The sequence below is a fragment of the Phascolarctos cinereus genome, unplaced genomic scaffold (assembly GCF_003287225.1).
Source record: "Phascolarctos cinereus isolate Bilbo 61053 unplaced genomic scaffold, phaCin_HiC Scaffold_2;HRSCAF=192, whole genome shotgun sequence".
NCBI lineage: Eukaryota > Metazoa > Chordata > Mammalia > Diprotodontia > Phascolarctidae > Phascolarctos > Phascolarctos cinereus.
Genome location: NW_027555625.1, coordinates 34,208,368 through 34,226,620, shown reverse-complemented (window position 1 = coordinate 34,226,620; position 18,253 = coordinate 34,208,368). Strand labels below are relative to the sequence as shown.

At 47.6% G+C, this 18,253-nt stretch overlaps 1 protein-coding gene and 1 pseudogene across 2 annotated transcripts in view; one reads left to right on the top strand and one right to left on the bottom strand.

Annotated features, from left to right (window-relative positions):
* Positions 1-1,418: 1,418 nt before the first annotated feature.
* The window catches only part of USP39 (ubiquitin specific peptidase 39), a 42,257-nt gene continuing 25,422 nt past the window's right edge, over positions 1,419-18,253 (bottom strand). The window contains exons 7-13 of one of the 2 annotated variants that reach the window (XM_020969473.2): positions 17,640-17,717; positions 15,994-16,061; positions 15,351-15,539; positions 11,595-11,737; positions 4,499-4,634; positions 3,563-3,649; positions 1,419-1,787 (exon numbers count right to left, since the gene is read on the bottom strand). In XM_020969473.2, coding sequence (XP_020825132.1) covers positions 1,740-1,787; positions 3,563-3,649; positions 4,499-4,634; positions 11,595-11,737; positions 15,351-15,539; positions 15,994-16,061; positions 17,640-17,717 — 749 coding nt within the window. In that variant the 3' untranslated portion in view covers positions 1,419-1,739. The remainder of the gene's footprint in view (positions 1,788-3,562; positions 3,650-4,498; positions 4,635-11,594; positions 11,738-15,350; positions 15,540-15,993; positions 16,062-17,639; positions 17,718-18,253) is intronic. The other variant, XM_020969474.2, reaches the window with a different exon arrangement.
* LOC144455732 (large ribosomal subunit protein eL22 pseudogene) lies at positions 6,509-6,964 on the top strand (annotated as a pseudogene).

The following is an 18,253-nucleotide window of genomic DNA, read 5'->3' as shown; positions in this document are numbered from 1 at the left end:
AGAACTAGAACCACGATAGGTCCAGAGTGGTGGACTGTGCTCTGCCCCTTACTCTCCCCAGCTTCCTTCAGGTCTCTGTCCAAACTTCATCGTTTCAGGAGGCTTCTGCCACTCTCCTGTGCAGATTTCCCTCCTTTGTCCTGCCTACATCCAGCATATACCTAGTTACTTATGCTTGCCTTCCCTATTAAAATGTACACTCTTGAGAAAGGGATTATGAAGCTTTCTGAGCCATTCTTGATATTCCTAGCACTTGGCATATAAATGCTTCCTGAGCTAGCTCCAAAGAGTAAGAGCCCGCCCCAAATGGAGTGCTCTCCCTCCCACCTTGCTGAGTTCCTCTATCCCGAGAAGTCCAACTGGGAGGTCAGATGCCCGTTGACTAGAAAGGACAGTCAGGCGACAAGATGGAGGGGTTGGGCCACATGTCCTCCCAAGCTTCAGGACTGTATGATTCTCAATACGAGTCCAGACACATGTAGCATACGTGAGGTCAGAGCTGAGGTGTTTCAATTCAGCGTAAAGGTACATACGACCCTACTTTAGACAAACTTCAGAAAACATGAGAACATCATTCTTTTTATTAGATAGTAAGATGCCCCGGCGTACTTCTAAAGATGACTCAGTTGGTCAAGGGGTGATCACCACATAGGTTTCCCTTGATTGACAGCTTCAGTTTTCTCCCTATAAAATGAGTGTGTTGGGAGACTTGTGCTCTCAGGGCCCCTCGTTTTGGAAGAGCCCTGGCCAGTTAGCTGGGGAGCGCTGGAAGGGCTCTCAAGGGGAGTGCAAAGAGACAGACCACCTGGGCTCTGACATCTGCCTGGGCTCTCTCAGCCTCATCCAAAAAACAGGGAGAACAATGTGCTACCTAAGGGGCAGCTAGGTGGCGCAGTGGAAGACCTGAGTTCAAATCCGGCCTCAGACCAAACACCTGACACTAGCTGTGTGACCTTGGGCAAGTCACTTAACCCCAATCACCTAAAAAAAAAAAATTGGAGGGGAAAAAAAAAACAACCAATGTGCTATCTACTTTACCCAAAGTGTTTTGTAAGCTTTAAGGTGCTGGCTCTTTGAATCCAGACCTGATTTCCCTTCCCAGTGTGTCGATTCCCTTCACCAGTGAAGTTGGGCCATTCATCTACAACTCAGTCTTAGGGAGGTGCTGGGTGCCCAGAGAGAAAGTGACAGCCAGGGTCACTCAGCTAGTGTGGGTGAGAGGCAGGTCTGCAGGTCTCCAAGGCCAGTCCTCTACCCACTCCACCACACTGCCCCCCCCAAACAGGGGGAGCCGCTTATCACAGAGCTCCCTAGGGGTGTTGGTTTCTCCCATCGCAGCCACGGGAGGGCCAGATCACCAACAGAACAGTCACCAGTGGAGCAAGAGGAGACGGAAGGCAGCACAGGGACGAGTCTGGTTTAAGAAGAGCACGTGTTTAATCTGCTTCAGAACACCAACTATTCCAAAGGGAAGGTTGTCTCCTCATGGGGAAGCAGCTCGGGAAGGCTCCCTCACCCCCTATGGGGCAGGGAGCGTGCCAGGAGCAACTCCCTACTTCTCGCGGGTACTTCAGGTAAGTGGCCCAAGAAGTAAATCACATCTGTAAAAGCACCAGCCTGCCAGGAACGGAAGACAGAATCACAGCGGAGTCTGAAAGGGGGACAGACAGCAGGAAGGACGGGCCCCTGCACCCTCCTCCAAAGGCCTGCCCCAGGCTCTGCCAGCTCCCGCCACATCCTCAAGCCCCCTGCTGGTTGGTCTCGTCACTGTCCCGTCTCTTCCATATCTGTAACAGATGAACACACCGGAGTCCAGACTCAGCGTCTGCCCGGCTCACACTCCCACTCCCTTCCATCCCACTTTCTTCTCCTCCCCCTTCCCTCATTTCTTACTTCCCATTCTAAACTCCCTTGGGTTTGGGGCTACAAAGGAAGCAACCAAAGAAGAAGAAAAGAAGGCCCCTTCGCTCCTGCCCCCGGTGCAGTCATCCATCTGTCCAGCGTGTTCTCAAGCCTCCTTCTCCCGAGCCCCGGGGAGCCTGGGTCACCGCACTTCCCACCTCAATCACTCCCTTCCCCTCCCCTTCCTGTCTCTGGCTGGTGTGCTCTCCCCTCTTTTCCTCCATCCAGCCTCTCTCTGAGGGCATCATTCACACACCCCATCTCCATTTCTCCTCTCCAGAGACCATCTGGTCCAGGCTCCTCTCTCAGCCATGCTGGCCTCCAGTCTTTCTACTCTGGCTCCGTCCCCCTACTCTAATAAAACAGCTCCTCTGCGAGTGACTCATGTCATCTTCCAGCCAGATCCACCCTTGCCGGGCTTGTCTGTGGCGTTTCACACCACTGCTCCCACCCCCTACTTCTGCAAACTTCACGCTCCCCTGGCTCTTTCACTAACCTTTGGTGTTTCTTACCAACACTTCTCTGGCCCCACTCATTTCAGGGCCAACCCTAACTTAAGGGCCTGTGACCTAATTTTTCAACCACCCCTGCTCTTACACGGAGAGCAGTGCCCTGTCCTACAATGTCAGAAGGCAAGAGGGGAGCACTCCTTGTTCCCCACGGTTGCTCCCACACTGCTCCCCCATAGCTCTCTGTTGATAAGCTTTTCCTTCCCTCCACCAGGTGATCAATTTTTCACCTGCAACAACTCTCCAAGCCTGTGTCCTAGGTGAGTGACCTGTGCTGGCAGAAGAGCCACACTGAAGAAATCACGAACTCCAAAACAGTCAGGTACTTCACCATCCATGCCAGCCACCCAGCCCAATCCACCCGAGTGCACTCCTCTGCCTGGCTCTGGCGGGTCACAACTGGGCTCTACCCAACTGACTCAGACTTCATTTCTCAACCCTCACAAAACCCAGCCTACCCCGAGTTGAGCCGATCACCTCATTCTCCCTTGAACCCAAAACACTCACTGCCACCTCCAAGCCTTTACCCATGGGGTTCCACTCCTCAGCAACGTCCTCCCTGCTCCCGACTGCCTAGAGAAATGCTACTGAGCCTACAATGGCTGGCCTGAGCCTCACACTCTCTATATTCTGACTCCCGCCAGCCATCAAGGACTCCCCTCTTGCTTTAATGCCCACAACAACATACTGCATTCTTCAACACTAACACACACCGCCTTTGTCCAGGAGGGCTTCACATACACAGTGTTCGTGAGAGCTGACGGAGAGTGCTTCTTGCTAAACCTTCTCTCTAGTTATGTTTTAAATTCCTTGAGGTAAAGAGGGTGTCACATACGTCTCCTGCATCCCCTCCACTTGTCTAGCACAGATGTGGATGCACAGCAGCGCTCAAAGACTTGCTGGCTGACTGATTCTAAGCTCAGTTAGTTTAAGCTCACTGTTCTTAAATTCACTAAGGATCCCAACCGCCAACCTCTCATCATCTGCACTAACTCCAGGTAAAGGAAACAATCATACGCTCCTCACTTCTACGCAACACGGAACAGAGATGCACAGTTAGGTCTCTAGGCTGCTCAGCATCTGAGCCGGGGAGTGTGCCCAGGGACTGCTCAGTATGAAATGCTGTTGGAGTTGTTTGCAGCCACCCATACCTGGATGTAGGCCTCTGAAAGTGTGATCATCTGGGGGAGGATGTCAGTGACTTGCAGGTCCTGGAGTTCATACCACTTGCCTGTCCCCTGAGGGGGGAGAGAAACAAAAAGCAGGGCTCATCAATCCCTAGAAACCGAAAGGGTGCAGCAATCACAGAGCCAGAACAAAGCTCAAAGGCAAAGGCTTAAAAAAAAAGCCAGACTACAGAGAAAACAAAAAGAACACCCCAAGCAAGAGTCAAACATGCAGAGTCATTGAAGGGAGACTGACATCTGCTGGATCCCGTCCAGGCCAAGGGGCTTTGGGGCACAGTCATGCAAGTCTTATTAATCTAGGCCCTCCCCTATACTGTTCCAGAAATCTGGTCATGTATGTCAAGCCAATGTGGGTCAACCGCAGAGAGGAGAAGCTCCCTTCCCTCTTTTTCTCACTGGAAACTCCTGATCCTGCCTCCTCTGCACTACCAGATATGTTTCTGCCAAACTCAGCTGGGAAGATGCGCGATGTCAACCTGTGTAACCACTGACCCGTGCGTGGAGGGGAAGGCCGAGAGCGAACAGAGGGTAAAGGACAGAGAAGGCCACTGTCCTCACTTGTTCTTGGGAGCAGCAGTAAAGATTAAGGTCATGACGCCAGGTCCCTGGGCACTACCCAGAGCCGGGTCTGTTTCTACTGAAGAAACAAGTCACGGTCCGGCTCCGAGCAGGCGTCAGCAACAAGAATCAAGTGGCTGGGCTCGTTCATGCTGGCTGAGAAGCCCACGTATTCCCAAACCTGGGAAGGTCTCCTGGCCTTCTGGCTTAAGAAGCAGAGATCATGCCCTAGGCTAACAACCAGTCGAGCTCACGGCAAACACGGCCCTCAGGGACCCTTCCCCCCTCCCCGCCATCTCCCTGACAAGAGAACTACTCCCCATCGAGCAGGCCAGCACTCACGTGGTGAAGCACATGAATCCGATAAGAGCCCTCGGTGGGCTTCCCATCATGCACGATGTTGGCGATGAGGTCATAGGTGGTGTTCTTGTGCACAGCCTGAACTTCCTCGGAGAGATATTCCCTCAGGTCCACATTTCTGAAGCCAGAAACAGCATTGAACAAAGGTCAGGCAGAGGACGGCACATACACCGTTAACAAAACACAGACGAGGGAACCACCGAGTCTCCCTGTGAGTTTATGGGAACACCGGCTCCTGGGAAGACTCTAGCAGAATATTCTCCCCTCGTCTCACCACTCCGCGTTGGGACCATCAGGGCACAGTGTACCACAATAAACTCGGAGTGAACCCAGGATCTAAATATCTCAGGCAAAGCCTGAAACAAGTGAGAAGAGAACCAGATCAAGCACTTTTCAGAGCTCCTGGTTAGGGGGAGAATTCTCAACCAAAAATGGAATAAAAATGACCATAAAAAGTAAGTCAAGTCAAGAAGCATTTCTTAAGCACTGCCTCTCTGCCAGGCACCATACAACAACTAACGAGAAACCGGAGAGAGGCAAGACAAACTGCGGATAACCAACAGAGGGAGGGCCCTGCCATCTGTGGGCATCAGGAAGGGCTTCTAGCCAAAGTGGGGACCCCAAGGGAGCCAGGGGCGCCAGCAGACAGAGACGAGAGAATCCCACGTGTGGAGGATGGCCAGCGAAAATGCAAAAAGGCAGGAGATGGAGTGGATCCCAGTGTCCTTGGAGGAGTGAGCTGTAAGGAGGGCAGCTAGGTGGTGCCACGGTGCACAGAGCAGGGGTGGGGGACCTGAAGCCTTGTGGCCTTGTAGGTCCTCGGGTGTGGCCTTCTGACTGAGTCCAAGTTTTATAAAACAACTCTTTTATTAAGGAGATTAGTTTTGTGAAGTTTGGATTCAGTCAAAGGGCCGCACTTGAGGACCTAGAGGGCCATAGGTACCCCACCCCTGGCACAGACCACTGGGCTTAGAATCAGGAAGACTCGTCTTCCTGAGTTCAAATCTGGCCTTAGACACTTACGAGCTGTGTGACCCTGGGCAAGTCACTTCACCCTGTTTGCCTCGATTTCCTCATCTGTAAAGTGAACTGGAGAAGGAAATGGCAAACCGTCCGGTGTCTCTGCCAAGAAAACCCCAAATGGGGTCATAGAGAGTCAGAAACAACTGAAACGAATGAACAACAAAGGTATATGGAAACTGGAAAAGCAGGGCAGGGCCAGGTGATGAAGGGTTCTGGACACCAAACAGAGGCTTACTTGCCAAATGCCAAACTTGACTTACTTCTATTTCACCTTGGAAGTGATAGGGAACCACTGGAGTTTACTGAATAGGAAGGTGGCATGGTCAGCCCTGAACCTGAGGGAAACCAATCTGACAGCTGTGCGGAGGAGGCAAGCCAGGGCGACTGGGAGGATTTTGGTGGCTTCAACAGGAAGTTGGAAGGATCTGCGGGAAGGGTAGGGAGCTCAGCTTTGGACATGTGGAGTTTAAATGTCTACAGGACACCTGGTTCAAGATGTCCAATGGGCAGCTGGAGATGCAAAACCGTAGATCAGCGGAGGGATTAGGGCTGGACCATAGATCTGAGAAGCATCTGCACAGAGATGATAACTGAATCGGCAGAAGTTGATGAGATCACCAAGAGAAATGGTACAGAACCCAGGATAGAGGTTTGGGGGATACCTACAGTAAGCGGGTACAGACTTTTGATTATATAAACTTGAAAAACTCACACAAGAACAAAACTAATGCAACCAGAATAAGAAGGGAGGCAGCCAACTGGGGAAAAATTGCTTGTTTCAAGTATCTTTGATAAGGATCTGATATCCAAGAAATGTAAGCAACTAACAAATTTGTAAGACCAAAAGCCATTCTCTAATGAATAAGTGATGCTGCTGCTGATAAAAATAATAATAATCAGCTAGCATCTATACACCACCTACTGTGTGCCAGGCCCTGCGCTAGGCCCTTCACAAATATCTATTTGAGTTCTGGCTCCACGATCGCCATGGCGCCCGTGAAGAAATCTATGATGAAGGGCGGCAAAAAAAAGAAGCAAGTCCTTAAGTTTACCCTGGATTGTACCCATCCTGCGGAAGATGGGATTATGGATGCAGCTAATTTTGGGCAGTTTTTGCAAGAACGAATCAAAGTGAACGGAAAGGCTGGAAACCTCGGTGGCAGAGTCGTAACCATCGAGAGAAGCAAGAGTAAGATAATACTTAAAGAATAACAATCTTCGGGACTGGCTGCAGGTGGTGGCCAACAGCAAGGAGAGTTATGAATTACGGTACTTCCAGATCAACCAGGATGAAGAAGAGGAAGAGGGGGAGGATTAAACCCTCTTGGGTCTGGAAACGTTTTGTATATGATCTTGAATAAAACTTGAACCAAAAAAAAAACCAACAAAAAACAAATATCTATTTGTTCCTCACAACAATCATGGGAGGTAGGCATTGTTACTAACCCATTTTACAGACCAGGAAACTAAGACAAACAGGTTAAGCGACTTGCCCAAGATCATACGGTTAGTAAGTGTTTGAGAATGGATTTGAACTCAGGTCTTTCTGACTCCAAGCCCAGCAATTTATCCACTGGGTTGCCTCTTAAAAATGTATAGGAGATATAAACAGGTAGTTCTCAAAAGAAAAGTCAAACTATTAATGATCATATACAAAAACTGCTCTAAATAACTAATAATAAGAGAAAGGTACAACAAAACTACTCTTGAGGTTTCACTCCGAATGATGCATTGGCAACAGTGACAAAAGGCAGGAAGTTAACACTGCAGGGACAGGCACACTGATCTACTCCTGGAAGAACTACAGAGCGGCCTGACCGTTCTGAAACTTACACTAAGTGACTAAAATGTCGATCCTTTTTAACCCCAAGACCCCCCTAGTAGTGACACAGGCCTCCAGGAGGTCAGCGACAAAGAGAAAAGTCTCTTCTACAGCAGGTACTTATAGCAGCGCTTGTGTGAGAGCAAAGCAGCAGAAATAAAACGGAGGCCCAGCAAATGAAAACCGCAGCGGCACGTCGATCGGCAGCCTAGTTTACTGTGCGGTAAGAAATGGCCATCAAAAATACAGAGGCGCGTGGGAAGACTTACGTGAATGGATGTAAAGGACGCCAAACCAGGAAAACAACGTGCACCGTATCTCTAATAATGTAAATAACAACCCAAACAGAGGACCAAAAAAGAGCAACACGTGAGAATGTGTCTCCCCGGGGCAGTGAGGTGGCGCAGCGGATAGATCACCGGCCCTGAAGTCAGGAGGACCTGAGTTCAAATCCAGCCTCAGACCAATCACTTGACACTCACTAGCTGTGTGACCCTAGGCAAGTCACTTAACCCCAACTGCCTAAAAATTTAAAAAAAAAAAAGAGAGTGAATGTGTCTCCCTCCACTAGGTACAATGCTGGACTTGGTTGATGGGTGACTTTCGCAGAACTGAGGTTTTGGTGCATCTTTAAAATTCTTTGTTATAAGGGACAGCTTTCTGGAAGAAGAAGGAACATACCGGAAAATCAGAGCAATGTAAAAAAACGATTTTTTGAAAATTTAAAAGAAAAAGATGATTAGGGAAAAGGACCCACATGTACAAAAATATTCATAGCAGCTCTTTTTGTGGTGGCAAAGAATTGGAAATTGAGAGGATGCCCATCCATTGGGGAATGGCTGAGCAAGTTGTGGTATATGAATATAATGGAATACTATTGTGCTATAAGAAATGATGAACAGGCTGACTTCAGAAAAACCTGGGAAGACTTATATGGTCTGATGCTGAATGAAGTGAGCAGAACCCAGAGGACTTTGTATACAACAGCAGCCACGTTATGCGATGACTAAGAATGTTAAACTGAACCCTTCTCAGCATTACGAGGATCTAAGACATCTCCAGAGGCCTCGGGATGGAAAATGCTGTCCACATCCAAAGAAAGAACTATGGAAGTCGAATCGCTCTCACTTAATTTTACCTTAAGTTGAATTTCGTTTCATCTTTCTGATGGTTCCTCCTATTGGTTTTAACTTTTACTTACAACATCACTAATGTGAAAATATGTTTAATGGGTATGTAAATGTAAAGCCTATGTCAGATTGTGTGCCATCTTGGGGGGGGGAGAAAAAAAATAAAAATTAAAAAAAGAAAAAAGAAAAGAAAAAAAGATGATTAAGGAAATAAGAGTTTGGGGATTTTTTAGTCACTCTGAATACCACTGGGCAAGTGGCCTGTCAGATGCTAAAGGAGCTGACTTAAGGAGTAATCCGAGTCTTAAGAACAGCTGCTAAGGCACGCCTGAACAAGCCCACGGCAAACGGCAGGGAGTGCAAGTCTTCCGAGTGAGGCCTACAGGCTCCAAAGTCCTTGTGGGCCAGTCGGGGAGCCAGAGAGGGAACGGGAAAACATCGACGTGATCTCTTCTGGTTCCATCTGGTCTGAGAAGAGAGGAAGGACGCTGGCCTTCACCTTCACACCGGTTAAGGGAACAAGCCAAACCAGAAAAGGGTCACGAATTGCTTAAAGAAAAACCGAAGCCCTGAGCTCTTTCAGGGCAGAGCTGCAAAGCTTGAACAGAGCAGACCTGAGTCAGAAGATCCAAGTCATAAATATGCTGAAGCTAGCAACGGTTTGACAAAGCTCCGTGAGAACATCGGCAAACTTCTTAAAAGGAAAGAGGAGGGGAAGTACTAATTAGGTCCAGACTGCTGCCGAGAAACTAAAAAAGCTGTTTAATTTGTGACTATTGGGTTCAAAAAGTGATTTCCTAGTTGCACTTATCAAGAACTAGTTAAACATTACTCATGCTGTTAGTCTCAGCTGATGGGTAAACAGTTTTCTTGGCTACCTGTGTATGGGAGGGGGGAGGGATACAGTCAGAAAAGAAAGTAATGTAAAAAAACAAGATATCAAAATGTTTTTTAACTTTTGAACTACATCTAAAGTTCTATGCTTTGTAAGTAATGAGTGTTTAAGAAAAGTGGCACATTCCTTCAACTCTGCAAGGACACCCGGTGGCTAAGAGACAATACTGTTTAGGCCTCAGCACCACAAACGGCATCAACGGGCAAAGCAAGCAGAAGGAATGACGGCAGATGATGCGGCGCATGAGGGACCATGTTGTGGATCTGCCCCAGAAGGGGACGGAGACAGGAGAGCACCGGTGACTGCCCTCTGAGGGGATTCTCCACTTGTGACCCTGCTCTGCACTCCTCCACTTAGCCAGCAAAATAAGCAATGTGCTCCCCAGCCCCACTTTGAGTGCCACAAGAAACACCCACCAACCTGACGATAACCGGCAGGTGGGATGGGGAAGTGCGAGAGCCCCACCCCGCCTCTGGCCCCAGTCTCCAGACTGCCTCCTTTGGTCCAGCTTCCCTGTCCACTTCTCTATTCAGTCCCTCAGGCAGCCACCCTCTCATCCAAGCTCCCCATTCTGCAGATGACTGCACTGAGGTCCAGGCTAATGGACTAATCAGAGCATTTACCTGGAGGCCACCCAATGGGCATTAGGATCCCAGTCTAACACTCTCTACTATGTCAGCCAATTAGGGAGTGTCCCAAGAGTCTTACTTTGGTTTCAAGCTTTGATAGCTTAAAACTTCGGGGATACCTTGTACATTAGATAGAAAGAGAAGAAATAGATTAAAACCAGTTATAGGCAGCAGCCAACAAGAAAGGCAGTGAGAACAACCTTTTTTCAAGGCTGAAAAAAGTAAAAAAAGAAAACAGAAGAACTTGCCCACTTGAAAAAAGGGAAGATTAGTACCCTTAGTAAAACTGAGCTGCAGAAGCCATTCTATCTGTTAAAAGCTATATATTTATTGATCAGAATCTAAATAAAACTATATATTAGGGGAAAGGGGGGGAGGAGGGGAGTTGTGGGGAAGAAAAGAGCACTGTGGTTCTCTTTCTCAAAAGCAACCAGGCTGTGTCCTTATTTTTCTTGAGACGATTCGGCAACGGGCAGGTTTTTAAATAAGGAAATAAATGATGGTGCCCTTTGTCAGATGGGACCATATCTGTAAAGTGCTTAGCACAGTGCCTAGCACACAGTAGGCACTATATAAATGCTTATTCCCTCCCCTTACCCCTCTGTCATGCTACTGCTGGGAAGACCTAATCCTAGTGACTGCAGGCTGAGTGCAGAACAGACAACTACATGCATATCAAAGATGGCAGCTCCACTGGGGTGAGCCTCCCCATCCAATCTCTCTCCCTTAGACCACAAGGGGCCCAGCCCAGCATGCAAAGACAATACAAAATGGCAACAATTCAAGTGAATGAAGCTGAAATGTGTCCTGCCAGGCTATACTCCTCTACTGTACCTACTTCACTGGCATGATTTGCTCCATGGTCCATCCACATCTCTGTAATAATAAGCTGTTGTGTAGATAGAGCACTGGCCCTGGATTCAGGAGGACCTGAGTTCCAATCTAGCCTCAGACACATAACACTCACTAGCTGTGTGATTCTGGACAAGTCACTTAACCCCACTGCTAGCCAAAAAAAAAAGAAATAATAATATTGTACTGCAGGGTTCTCACGACTGACTACATGGAGCCCGGTGTTTCTTTTAACAAGTTCAGTCAACAAGCATTTATTAAGCTCGTACTACATGCCAAGCCCTGTGTCACCGAGGAGCTCACTCCTGACCTCACAGAGACAGCTTGAAGAGCTCAATCATTTTAGGTGGAGGCAGAGAGAAACCTCCAGCCGACCCAACACAAAAGGTGAACACCAACATCTGGGACAAAGACACCAGCCTACACAGCTCCACGGGGGCCTGACATCTAGCCCATAATTCAAAACCACAAGTCCTCTCTCTCGTCCCAACCACCCCAAGCCCAGATGTTCCCTCCTCTGATCGAACGGTCAGGACAAATCCTGGCAGGACACCCTTTACTCTCTTAATCTGAAAATTCCCATCCCAAACGAAGAATCTGTTGAAAGGTTAGATAACTACAAGGCAATTTCCATCCAAACATTAACTAAAACAATCTACAGCATCCAGGCCTCTTGAAGGAAGGGAGGAAGGGAAGAGCAGAGAAGACGCAAAGGACTGTTACCCACGTGATGGGGAAGTTGACGATGGTTGGGTTCTTCTCCACAAAGAAGTTATTCTTGGTGAACCTTTTAATACAAAAGATAAGATACGGGGGCAATTTGGTGAGCTGGAAGCGCTTCAGAAAGTTCTCCTTGTACGTCTTGTATTCCTGAGGAGAGGAGAGAGATTTAGCTCGTGAGTGAAGAGTCCTGGAAAAGGAAGGCAGACCCTCAGCGAGAAACGCACAGCAAACAAAGGGGGATCACAGATTTAGAGCACAGAGGATTCTGCAGGCCATCTAAGTCGAAGCCCCCTCATTTTACAGTCATGGAAACTGAGTCCCAGAGGAACTGTTAATTGTATGAAACAGTATGAGAAATTCAGGGTTCAAATTATGCTAAATAATAAGTTCATTACTCCCGCTAGAAAATAGTGCCTAGTTCTGAGTAGATTTAAGATGGACGCTGACAAACCAGAGGAAAGTAAACAGGTTGGTCTGAAAACTACATCGACATGAAAAACAGCTGAAGGAATCAGTGATGTCAAGCCTGGAAAAGAGGAAGCCCAGGGGAGACCCTGCTGGAAAGCCACGTGAAAGACTACTGCATTGTTCCTCAAGGGAACACTAAAATAAGGGGTGATAATTACTAGGAAGCAGATTTTAATTCAATATGAGGATGAACTTTCTAACAATTCGCATATCTAAGAATGAAATAAACAAGCAGTGAGAGTCCTGGAAATAACCCAGCACAGAATCTCGCATTATCAGGTGGAAGGCTGGACTAGATGACCCTTCAGGGTCTCCCCAAGCTCAGCTGCTACCAGTCTGAAGTGGGACGGAGCCAGTCCACCCACAAACAGTAAACATCTAATATGCACAGCAGGGGCGTAAAAGAAACAGAAGACACTACTCCTGTGTTCACAATTTGTAGTCTGGCTGAAACAAACACAAGGGCACACAAGAACACGGAGCAGCAGCACATTAGCAAGCTCAGACAAAGCACCAAAGGGGTTAAAAGCGGAAGAGGAGGGGAGCCACTGGAGCCCAACCCAGAGAGGGGAGAAGGCTTCTCCTCCAGAGCCCGGCACTGAGGACACTGCTGACCGGCACGGCTGAGACGGGCCTCTCCAGGAGGGGAAGGGGACAAGGGGGGTACAAGTAAACGCAGAACCAACAGATGAGGGCCTGGGACTAGGCTGGGACGCTCAGCAATCAGGGTCCAATTCTAACCAGCGGGGTGACCTTGAGCAAGTCCCCCCATCTCTCTCTGACTTGATCTGCCCTTCGGTTACACTAATTAAAGGGTATCAACCATCACCTATACGACGAAACGAGTTTAACATCTTCAAGAATTACTGTAAATCATTGACATATGTTGGCACTGTGTAACAGGGAGCCAGACAATCAACACTGCAAATGGTAACTTGAGTTGGCTCTACGGAAGTCTGATGGCCAGCAGGCTGGCTGCCAGCTGGCCGGAGACGAAACAGAGGCAAAACAAACATGGATTAAAGGCCATGCATAAAAAAGGAAAAGCAGGGCTTCACACAGAAATCGTCCTTTTCCATTGTACTTTGTACTTGGAAATTTTGGGATTAGCATTTGAAGTTCAGAATAAAAAGACAGAGAGCCAAGTAAAGTGGGACAAAATCCCAATTTTTTTTGGTTACACATGTACAATCATGTTAAACATATTTCCACATTACTCATGTTGTAAAAGAAGGATCAGAACAAAAGGAAAAACCACCAGAAAGAGTGAAAAAAAGTGAAAACTGTCTGCTTTTATCAGCATTCAGACTCCACGATTCTTTCTCTGGGTAGGGATGGCATTTTCCCTCATAAGTCTTTTGAAACTGCCTGGGATCCTTGCATTGCTGAGAAGAGCTAAGCCTATCAAATTCGACCATGCACAATGTTGCTGTTACTGTATGTGATGTTCTCCTGGTGCTGCTCACTTCACTCAGCATCAGTTCACGCAGGTCTTTCTAGGTCAAAATCCCAATGTTAAAGAATAAAAGAGTAGACAGGACACAAATGGATGAAGAAGGGCACAGCCCCAAAGACCAATGGTTAACTGCAGGTGGGAGCAGCCAAGTTTCCTGAGTTTGTTCACAAGACAAATTGGGGCAGGTCAAGGATTCCACAGTAGTAGCCTGGGGTAACGAGGGGCCTCTTTCCTAAATTTGCTCCACACATGCCTAAGCCAGAATCCCCATGACAAAATAGAAACAGAAGCCCAGCCAGGCCCCTGGGGACCCCTCATTCCACTTTTGGACAGCCCTGCCCTGGTTTAAAGTTCTGTCCAGACATTCAGCCTCTATTACTCCCAGGTCTGCCCTCAGAGGCCAAGGGCCCGCCCTCCAAACATCTGAAGGTACTGACCACGTTCTTTGTTTCTCTAAGCTAAGCATGCACACGGCACGGTCTCCCTTCCACCCCAGACTGAACAGAACACACCACATGTGCTGCAGCCAGGGCCAAACCCAGCAAGTCAGTCTCTTCCTTGCTCTTGGCACCTGTCTGCCATGAGTGCTCCCCAAGGTCACAGTGATGCTCGAAGCTGCCCCATCACTGGTGACCCATACTGACCACATCTTGTCCACACAAGCCTCTATTTGGCCAGGCCTCTTTCTTGCTCTACTTATAGAGCTGATGTTTTTCCAACCTTAATAGAGGAGTTGGCATTTATTTCTATTCAATTTAATTTTTATCAGATTCTAGCTGTCATCCAGCTTGTCAAGATTTTTTTTAGATCCCACGCCTGTTCTCAGACATACTGGCTCCCTCCTAGTTCTGCATCATCTGGAAATCTGATGATTAATGAATGGTACCAGGCCCTGTGCTAAATCCTAGGCATACAAATACAAGCAGGGCAGCCCCTGCCCTCATGGAGTTTACATTCTAATGGGGAAGACAACCATAAAGAGAAACTAGAAAACTGGAGGTGGGGGAGGAAGTAACACGGCTTTAAAAAATGGTCAGGCAGCATCACAGTGGCCTGGCTCTAGGTAAGATAAGCCAAAGCTCACCTCTCGGTGCTCAGAGTTCCAAGAGCAAAGAAACATTTCATTTACGCCTTCATCTAAAAGACTGACAAATGCCCAGGGCCAAGGACAGCTCTCTGGAGTACTGAATCTGAAACTATCTCCAGGTTCACAATGAACCACTAATAATTATTTGGGTCCAGTCATTCAACCAGTTCCAAATGTACCTAACCACAGTGATCGCCTAGTCAACATTTCTCTATCGTGTCCACAAGGACCACATGAGAAACTCTGCTGGAAGCCTAGCTAAAATCTAGGCAGACTAGACCCACCACAATCCCTGACTGACCAGTCTACTAAAAGCAGTGAAACAGGAAATGAGGGCCGTCTGGGGTGACCTGTTCGTGAAGCCATGAAAGCTCTCAGCCTTCACTGCTTCCCTTTCTAAATGCTCACAAATCATGTCTTTCGTTACACATTCTAGAATTTTGCTAGGAGAGTTTAAGCTCACTTAGCTCTAGTTAGAAACGCCATCAAAATGCTAACCTACCACTAGCTGGTGGATGGCAAGAGCACACCAGAAGGGAAAAGCACTTAAGCCGCCTCCAAAAGGAGATCAAAGCAGATTCGTCACCCCACCCCCTGCCAGAATATTGCTACCACCTGGCTCCCACAAGAGATGAGAGAACGAATAACTGAACCCCATACTTCACAATCATGGCACTATGTAAATATACTGCCCCAGGTACAGAGGAGGAGGAATCAGAAGGAGCCCTTCAGAAGGCTCCCAGGGTCACCTTTTCAGTGATGCCGTTGAACTTGGCCAAGATGTTGAAGAGCGGCACCTGGGGGATGATGAGCTGCTCCTTCTCATCCTTGTAAAGTGGGGCAGTGGGAAGGTCCAAGGTCAGATACATAAAGGTCGACTCAACCATAGTCTCCTGGTACTCATCATTATGGAGTAACTGTTCTTTCTCTTCTGCTGGCTAGGAAGGAAAGGAATGAGACAGGGCACTAGGAGCCCAACAGAGGTCCACAAGCAAATCCCTCAAGGGCGGACAGGGCCTTGACAAGAGATATCCCTGAGAAACTATTATTCTCTCACTAAGCGTACCCCAGCCAGACTGAGAAATAATTTATGAAATCTTGTCTGGAACTCCAGTTCCAAAAACACTTGCACCATCTGCTTCGTAGTGGGAGGAAATCACTGTAGAACTGTGAGCTGGTGCTACAATTATCTGCAGTGGCTTTGTTTATCTAGGAAAAGAAAAACCATACTCCACCCCAGACCCCAACAGAAATCATAACAGAACACACACAAACCTCCAGTGGTGGACCTCACAAAGTTCCTTCTAATCAGCACAGCAATCCACTTACTAAATCCCCTCCACAAAAGGCTGAGATAGTCAGAATCAGGACAGCCAAGTTCACCTAACTTACCAAGTCTGGGTGTGGCAGTTTCTTAGTGAAGATTCTCATGGACCCCTGGAAAACATCCGTCACAATAGCTGCAGAAATGAACAGCAAAATACAAATTAAGTGAGGCAGGAGAGAGCATTTCCAAATTCTTCAAACGTCCATGTCTAAAACTGATTTTGGGAACAAGCTCTGTTTCTTCCAACAGCCTAGGACAAAAAGCTGCGACTATAATTACATGAAAGCAATAATGAAAATATGCAACATCAAAGCAATTTTCCATAACCACATCTTCCATGCAAGGAACTGTCCACTCTGCACTGAACGCAAAAGAAAGATTACAGAAATAGAGAGAATGTAATCAAAGGTCACTAGAAGGAAGCTAGATTCTGGGCAACTGGAAAACCAGTGATGGCCCTGAGAACCAAAAAGGAAATATCCCTCCCCCTTCTCCTCCAGCGTCAGGGGACTACCAAGACAGAGGACACCACTCTCTTGGGTATTTTTGCTTGTTGTTTTTTTTCTTTTGTTACAAGGAAAAATTCACTTTGCAGGGATGTAGGAACTATCTTTTACAGAAATGATGGAGATGTAAAGACAAAAGACACCAATAAAACGCTTTTGTTTTTAAGAAAGAAGGCAGCAGATCATTCCCAGCCCAAGCTAAATACTTCACTTTGCCAGTTCGGTACACAGGGCTTTTAAAGACCTCATGGAGCTGAGCCACGGCCCCAGATAAAAGGCTTGAGGGGCCTCATGGAAACAGAGCAGCCGAGTCACTCTGTTTGTGACCTCAGATGTGGCGCCCAGCCTCTTGGGGCCTAAAAACCTTCCTGTGTTCATTACACATGGAGACTGTGGGTGGCTGTGAAAATGCCTTCAAAATGGCCATCATAATTAGAATATCTGATTCCAATAACTACTGGAGAGGACAGTAAAGCCACAATGAGGCTGGACATTCCACTCCAAGGTCTCGAAGTGAGGAAGACTTGTTTTCATTAGTCCTTGTGAAGGGTCCCTTTCTTAGCCACCTGTACTGCATGCCACATCAACGTCAACTGTTAAGGTGGAGAAAACAACATTCTGAAACTAAGAGTAACATCAGTAAGAAAACAGTGGGAATTCGTTTTCTGATTGTTCTTACGAGTCAGCAGCAACCTGGTAGTTTAGCTCTGATTTACTCCAGCAATTACGTTTCCTTTACAAAGTGAAAGGCACCAGCTCACCAATGTTATGTCCCTACTTCTGGAGCTCTGAAACGTGCCTTCCACCGCCAGAATCAGATTCTAGTACAATGAGATTTGGAGTCTCAACATAACAAATCTCTAAGTGGAAAGAGGCCTCAAAGATGATCTAGTCCAAGGGGAAGGGATGTGGCCAAAGCAAGGCGACAGCAAACTGGCATGGAGCCCCACTGCTCTCCTCCTAGGCCAGTGCCCTCTCTCCCTCTATGCCTCACGAAACCAGGAATAACCCTAAAATGTCAGACAAAGCACTGAGGATCCAGCATCAGAGCTCTGAGAATCCCCTCACGCATCGATTTCAGCTCCACCTGCTATGTTCACAAGAAAAGGACCCCATTCTGAAAGCTAGCAGCCCAGCCAGAGAAGAAGGGCCCAAGCTCACAGCCCACAAAAGGGGGGGTTCTTTTCACCAAGACTACAACTTACTCTTCTTCTTCTTCTTTGTCCCCCCGAGAGCTGAGTGCAAGGCATTCAGGAACCAGGAAAGAAAGTCTACCCCATCACCTGCAAAGAAAGAAATGGAAACAGTCAAGTCTTAGGGAACCCCAGACTGGAAGCATGACCAACATCTTCCACAAAATACAAGTCAGCCAATACACGATAACTAACGACTACATATCCAGGCCTGTTAGGTGTTACAAGGGAGAGAGACGCACATCGACCCAAACTATGCACTGATCAATCCACAGAGATTGAAAGCTACAAGGGACCTTGAAGCTCAGGGCAGTTCAAATTCCTCACTTCATAGATAAGGTCACAGATGAGGGACAGGGACCAGATTATCAAACTTGGCCAAGACCCCCCCAGATCTCCTGACTCCCCCACCCAAAGCTCTCTCCATCAGGTAACAGTGCCCTAAAAGGGGAGGGCAGTAACAGACCTTGGCTTGCCTGCCAAAGAAGCTTGACTTAGGAGGGGGAAAAATACCATGACCCAATCCTAAGCTGAAACATACTGTACTCTCACCTGATTTTTTTTTTAATGTAAGAATTACAGAAATAAAGACAGACTTAAATAAAAGAAGTGGTAACTGCTCATGA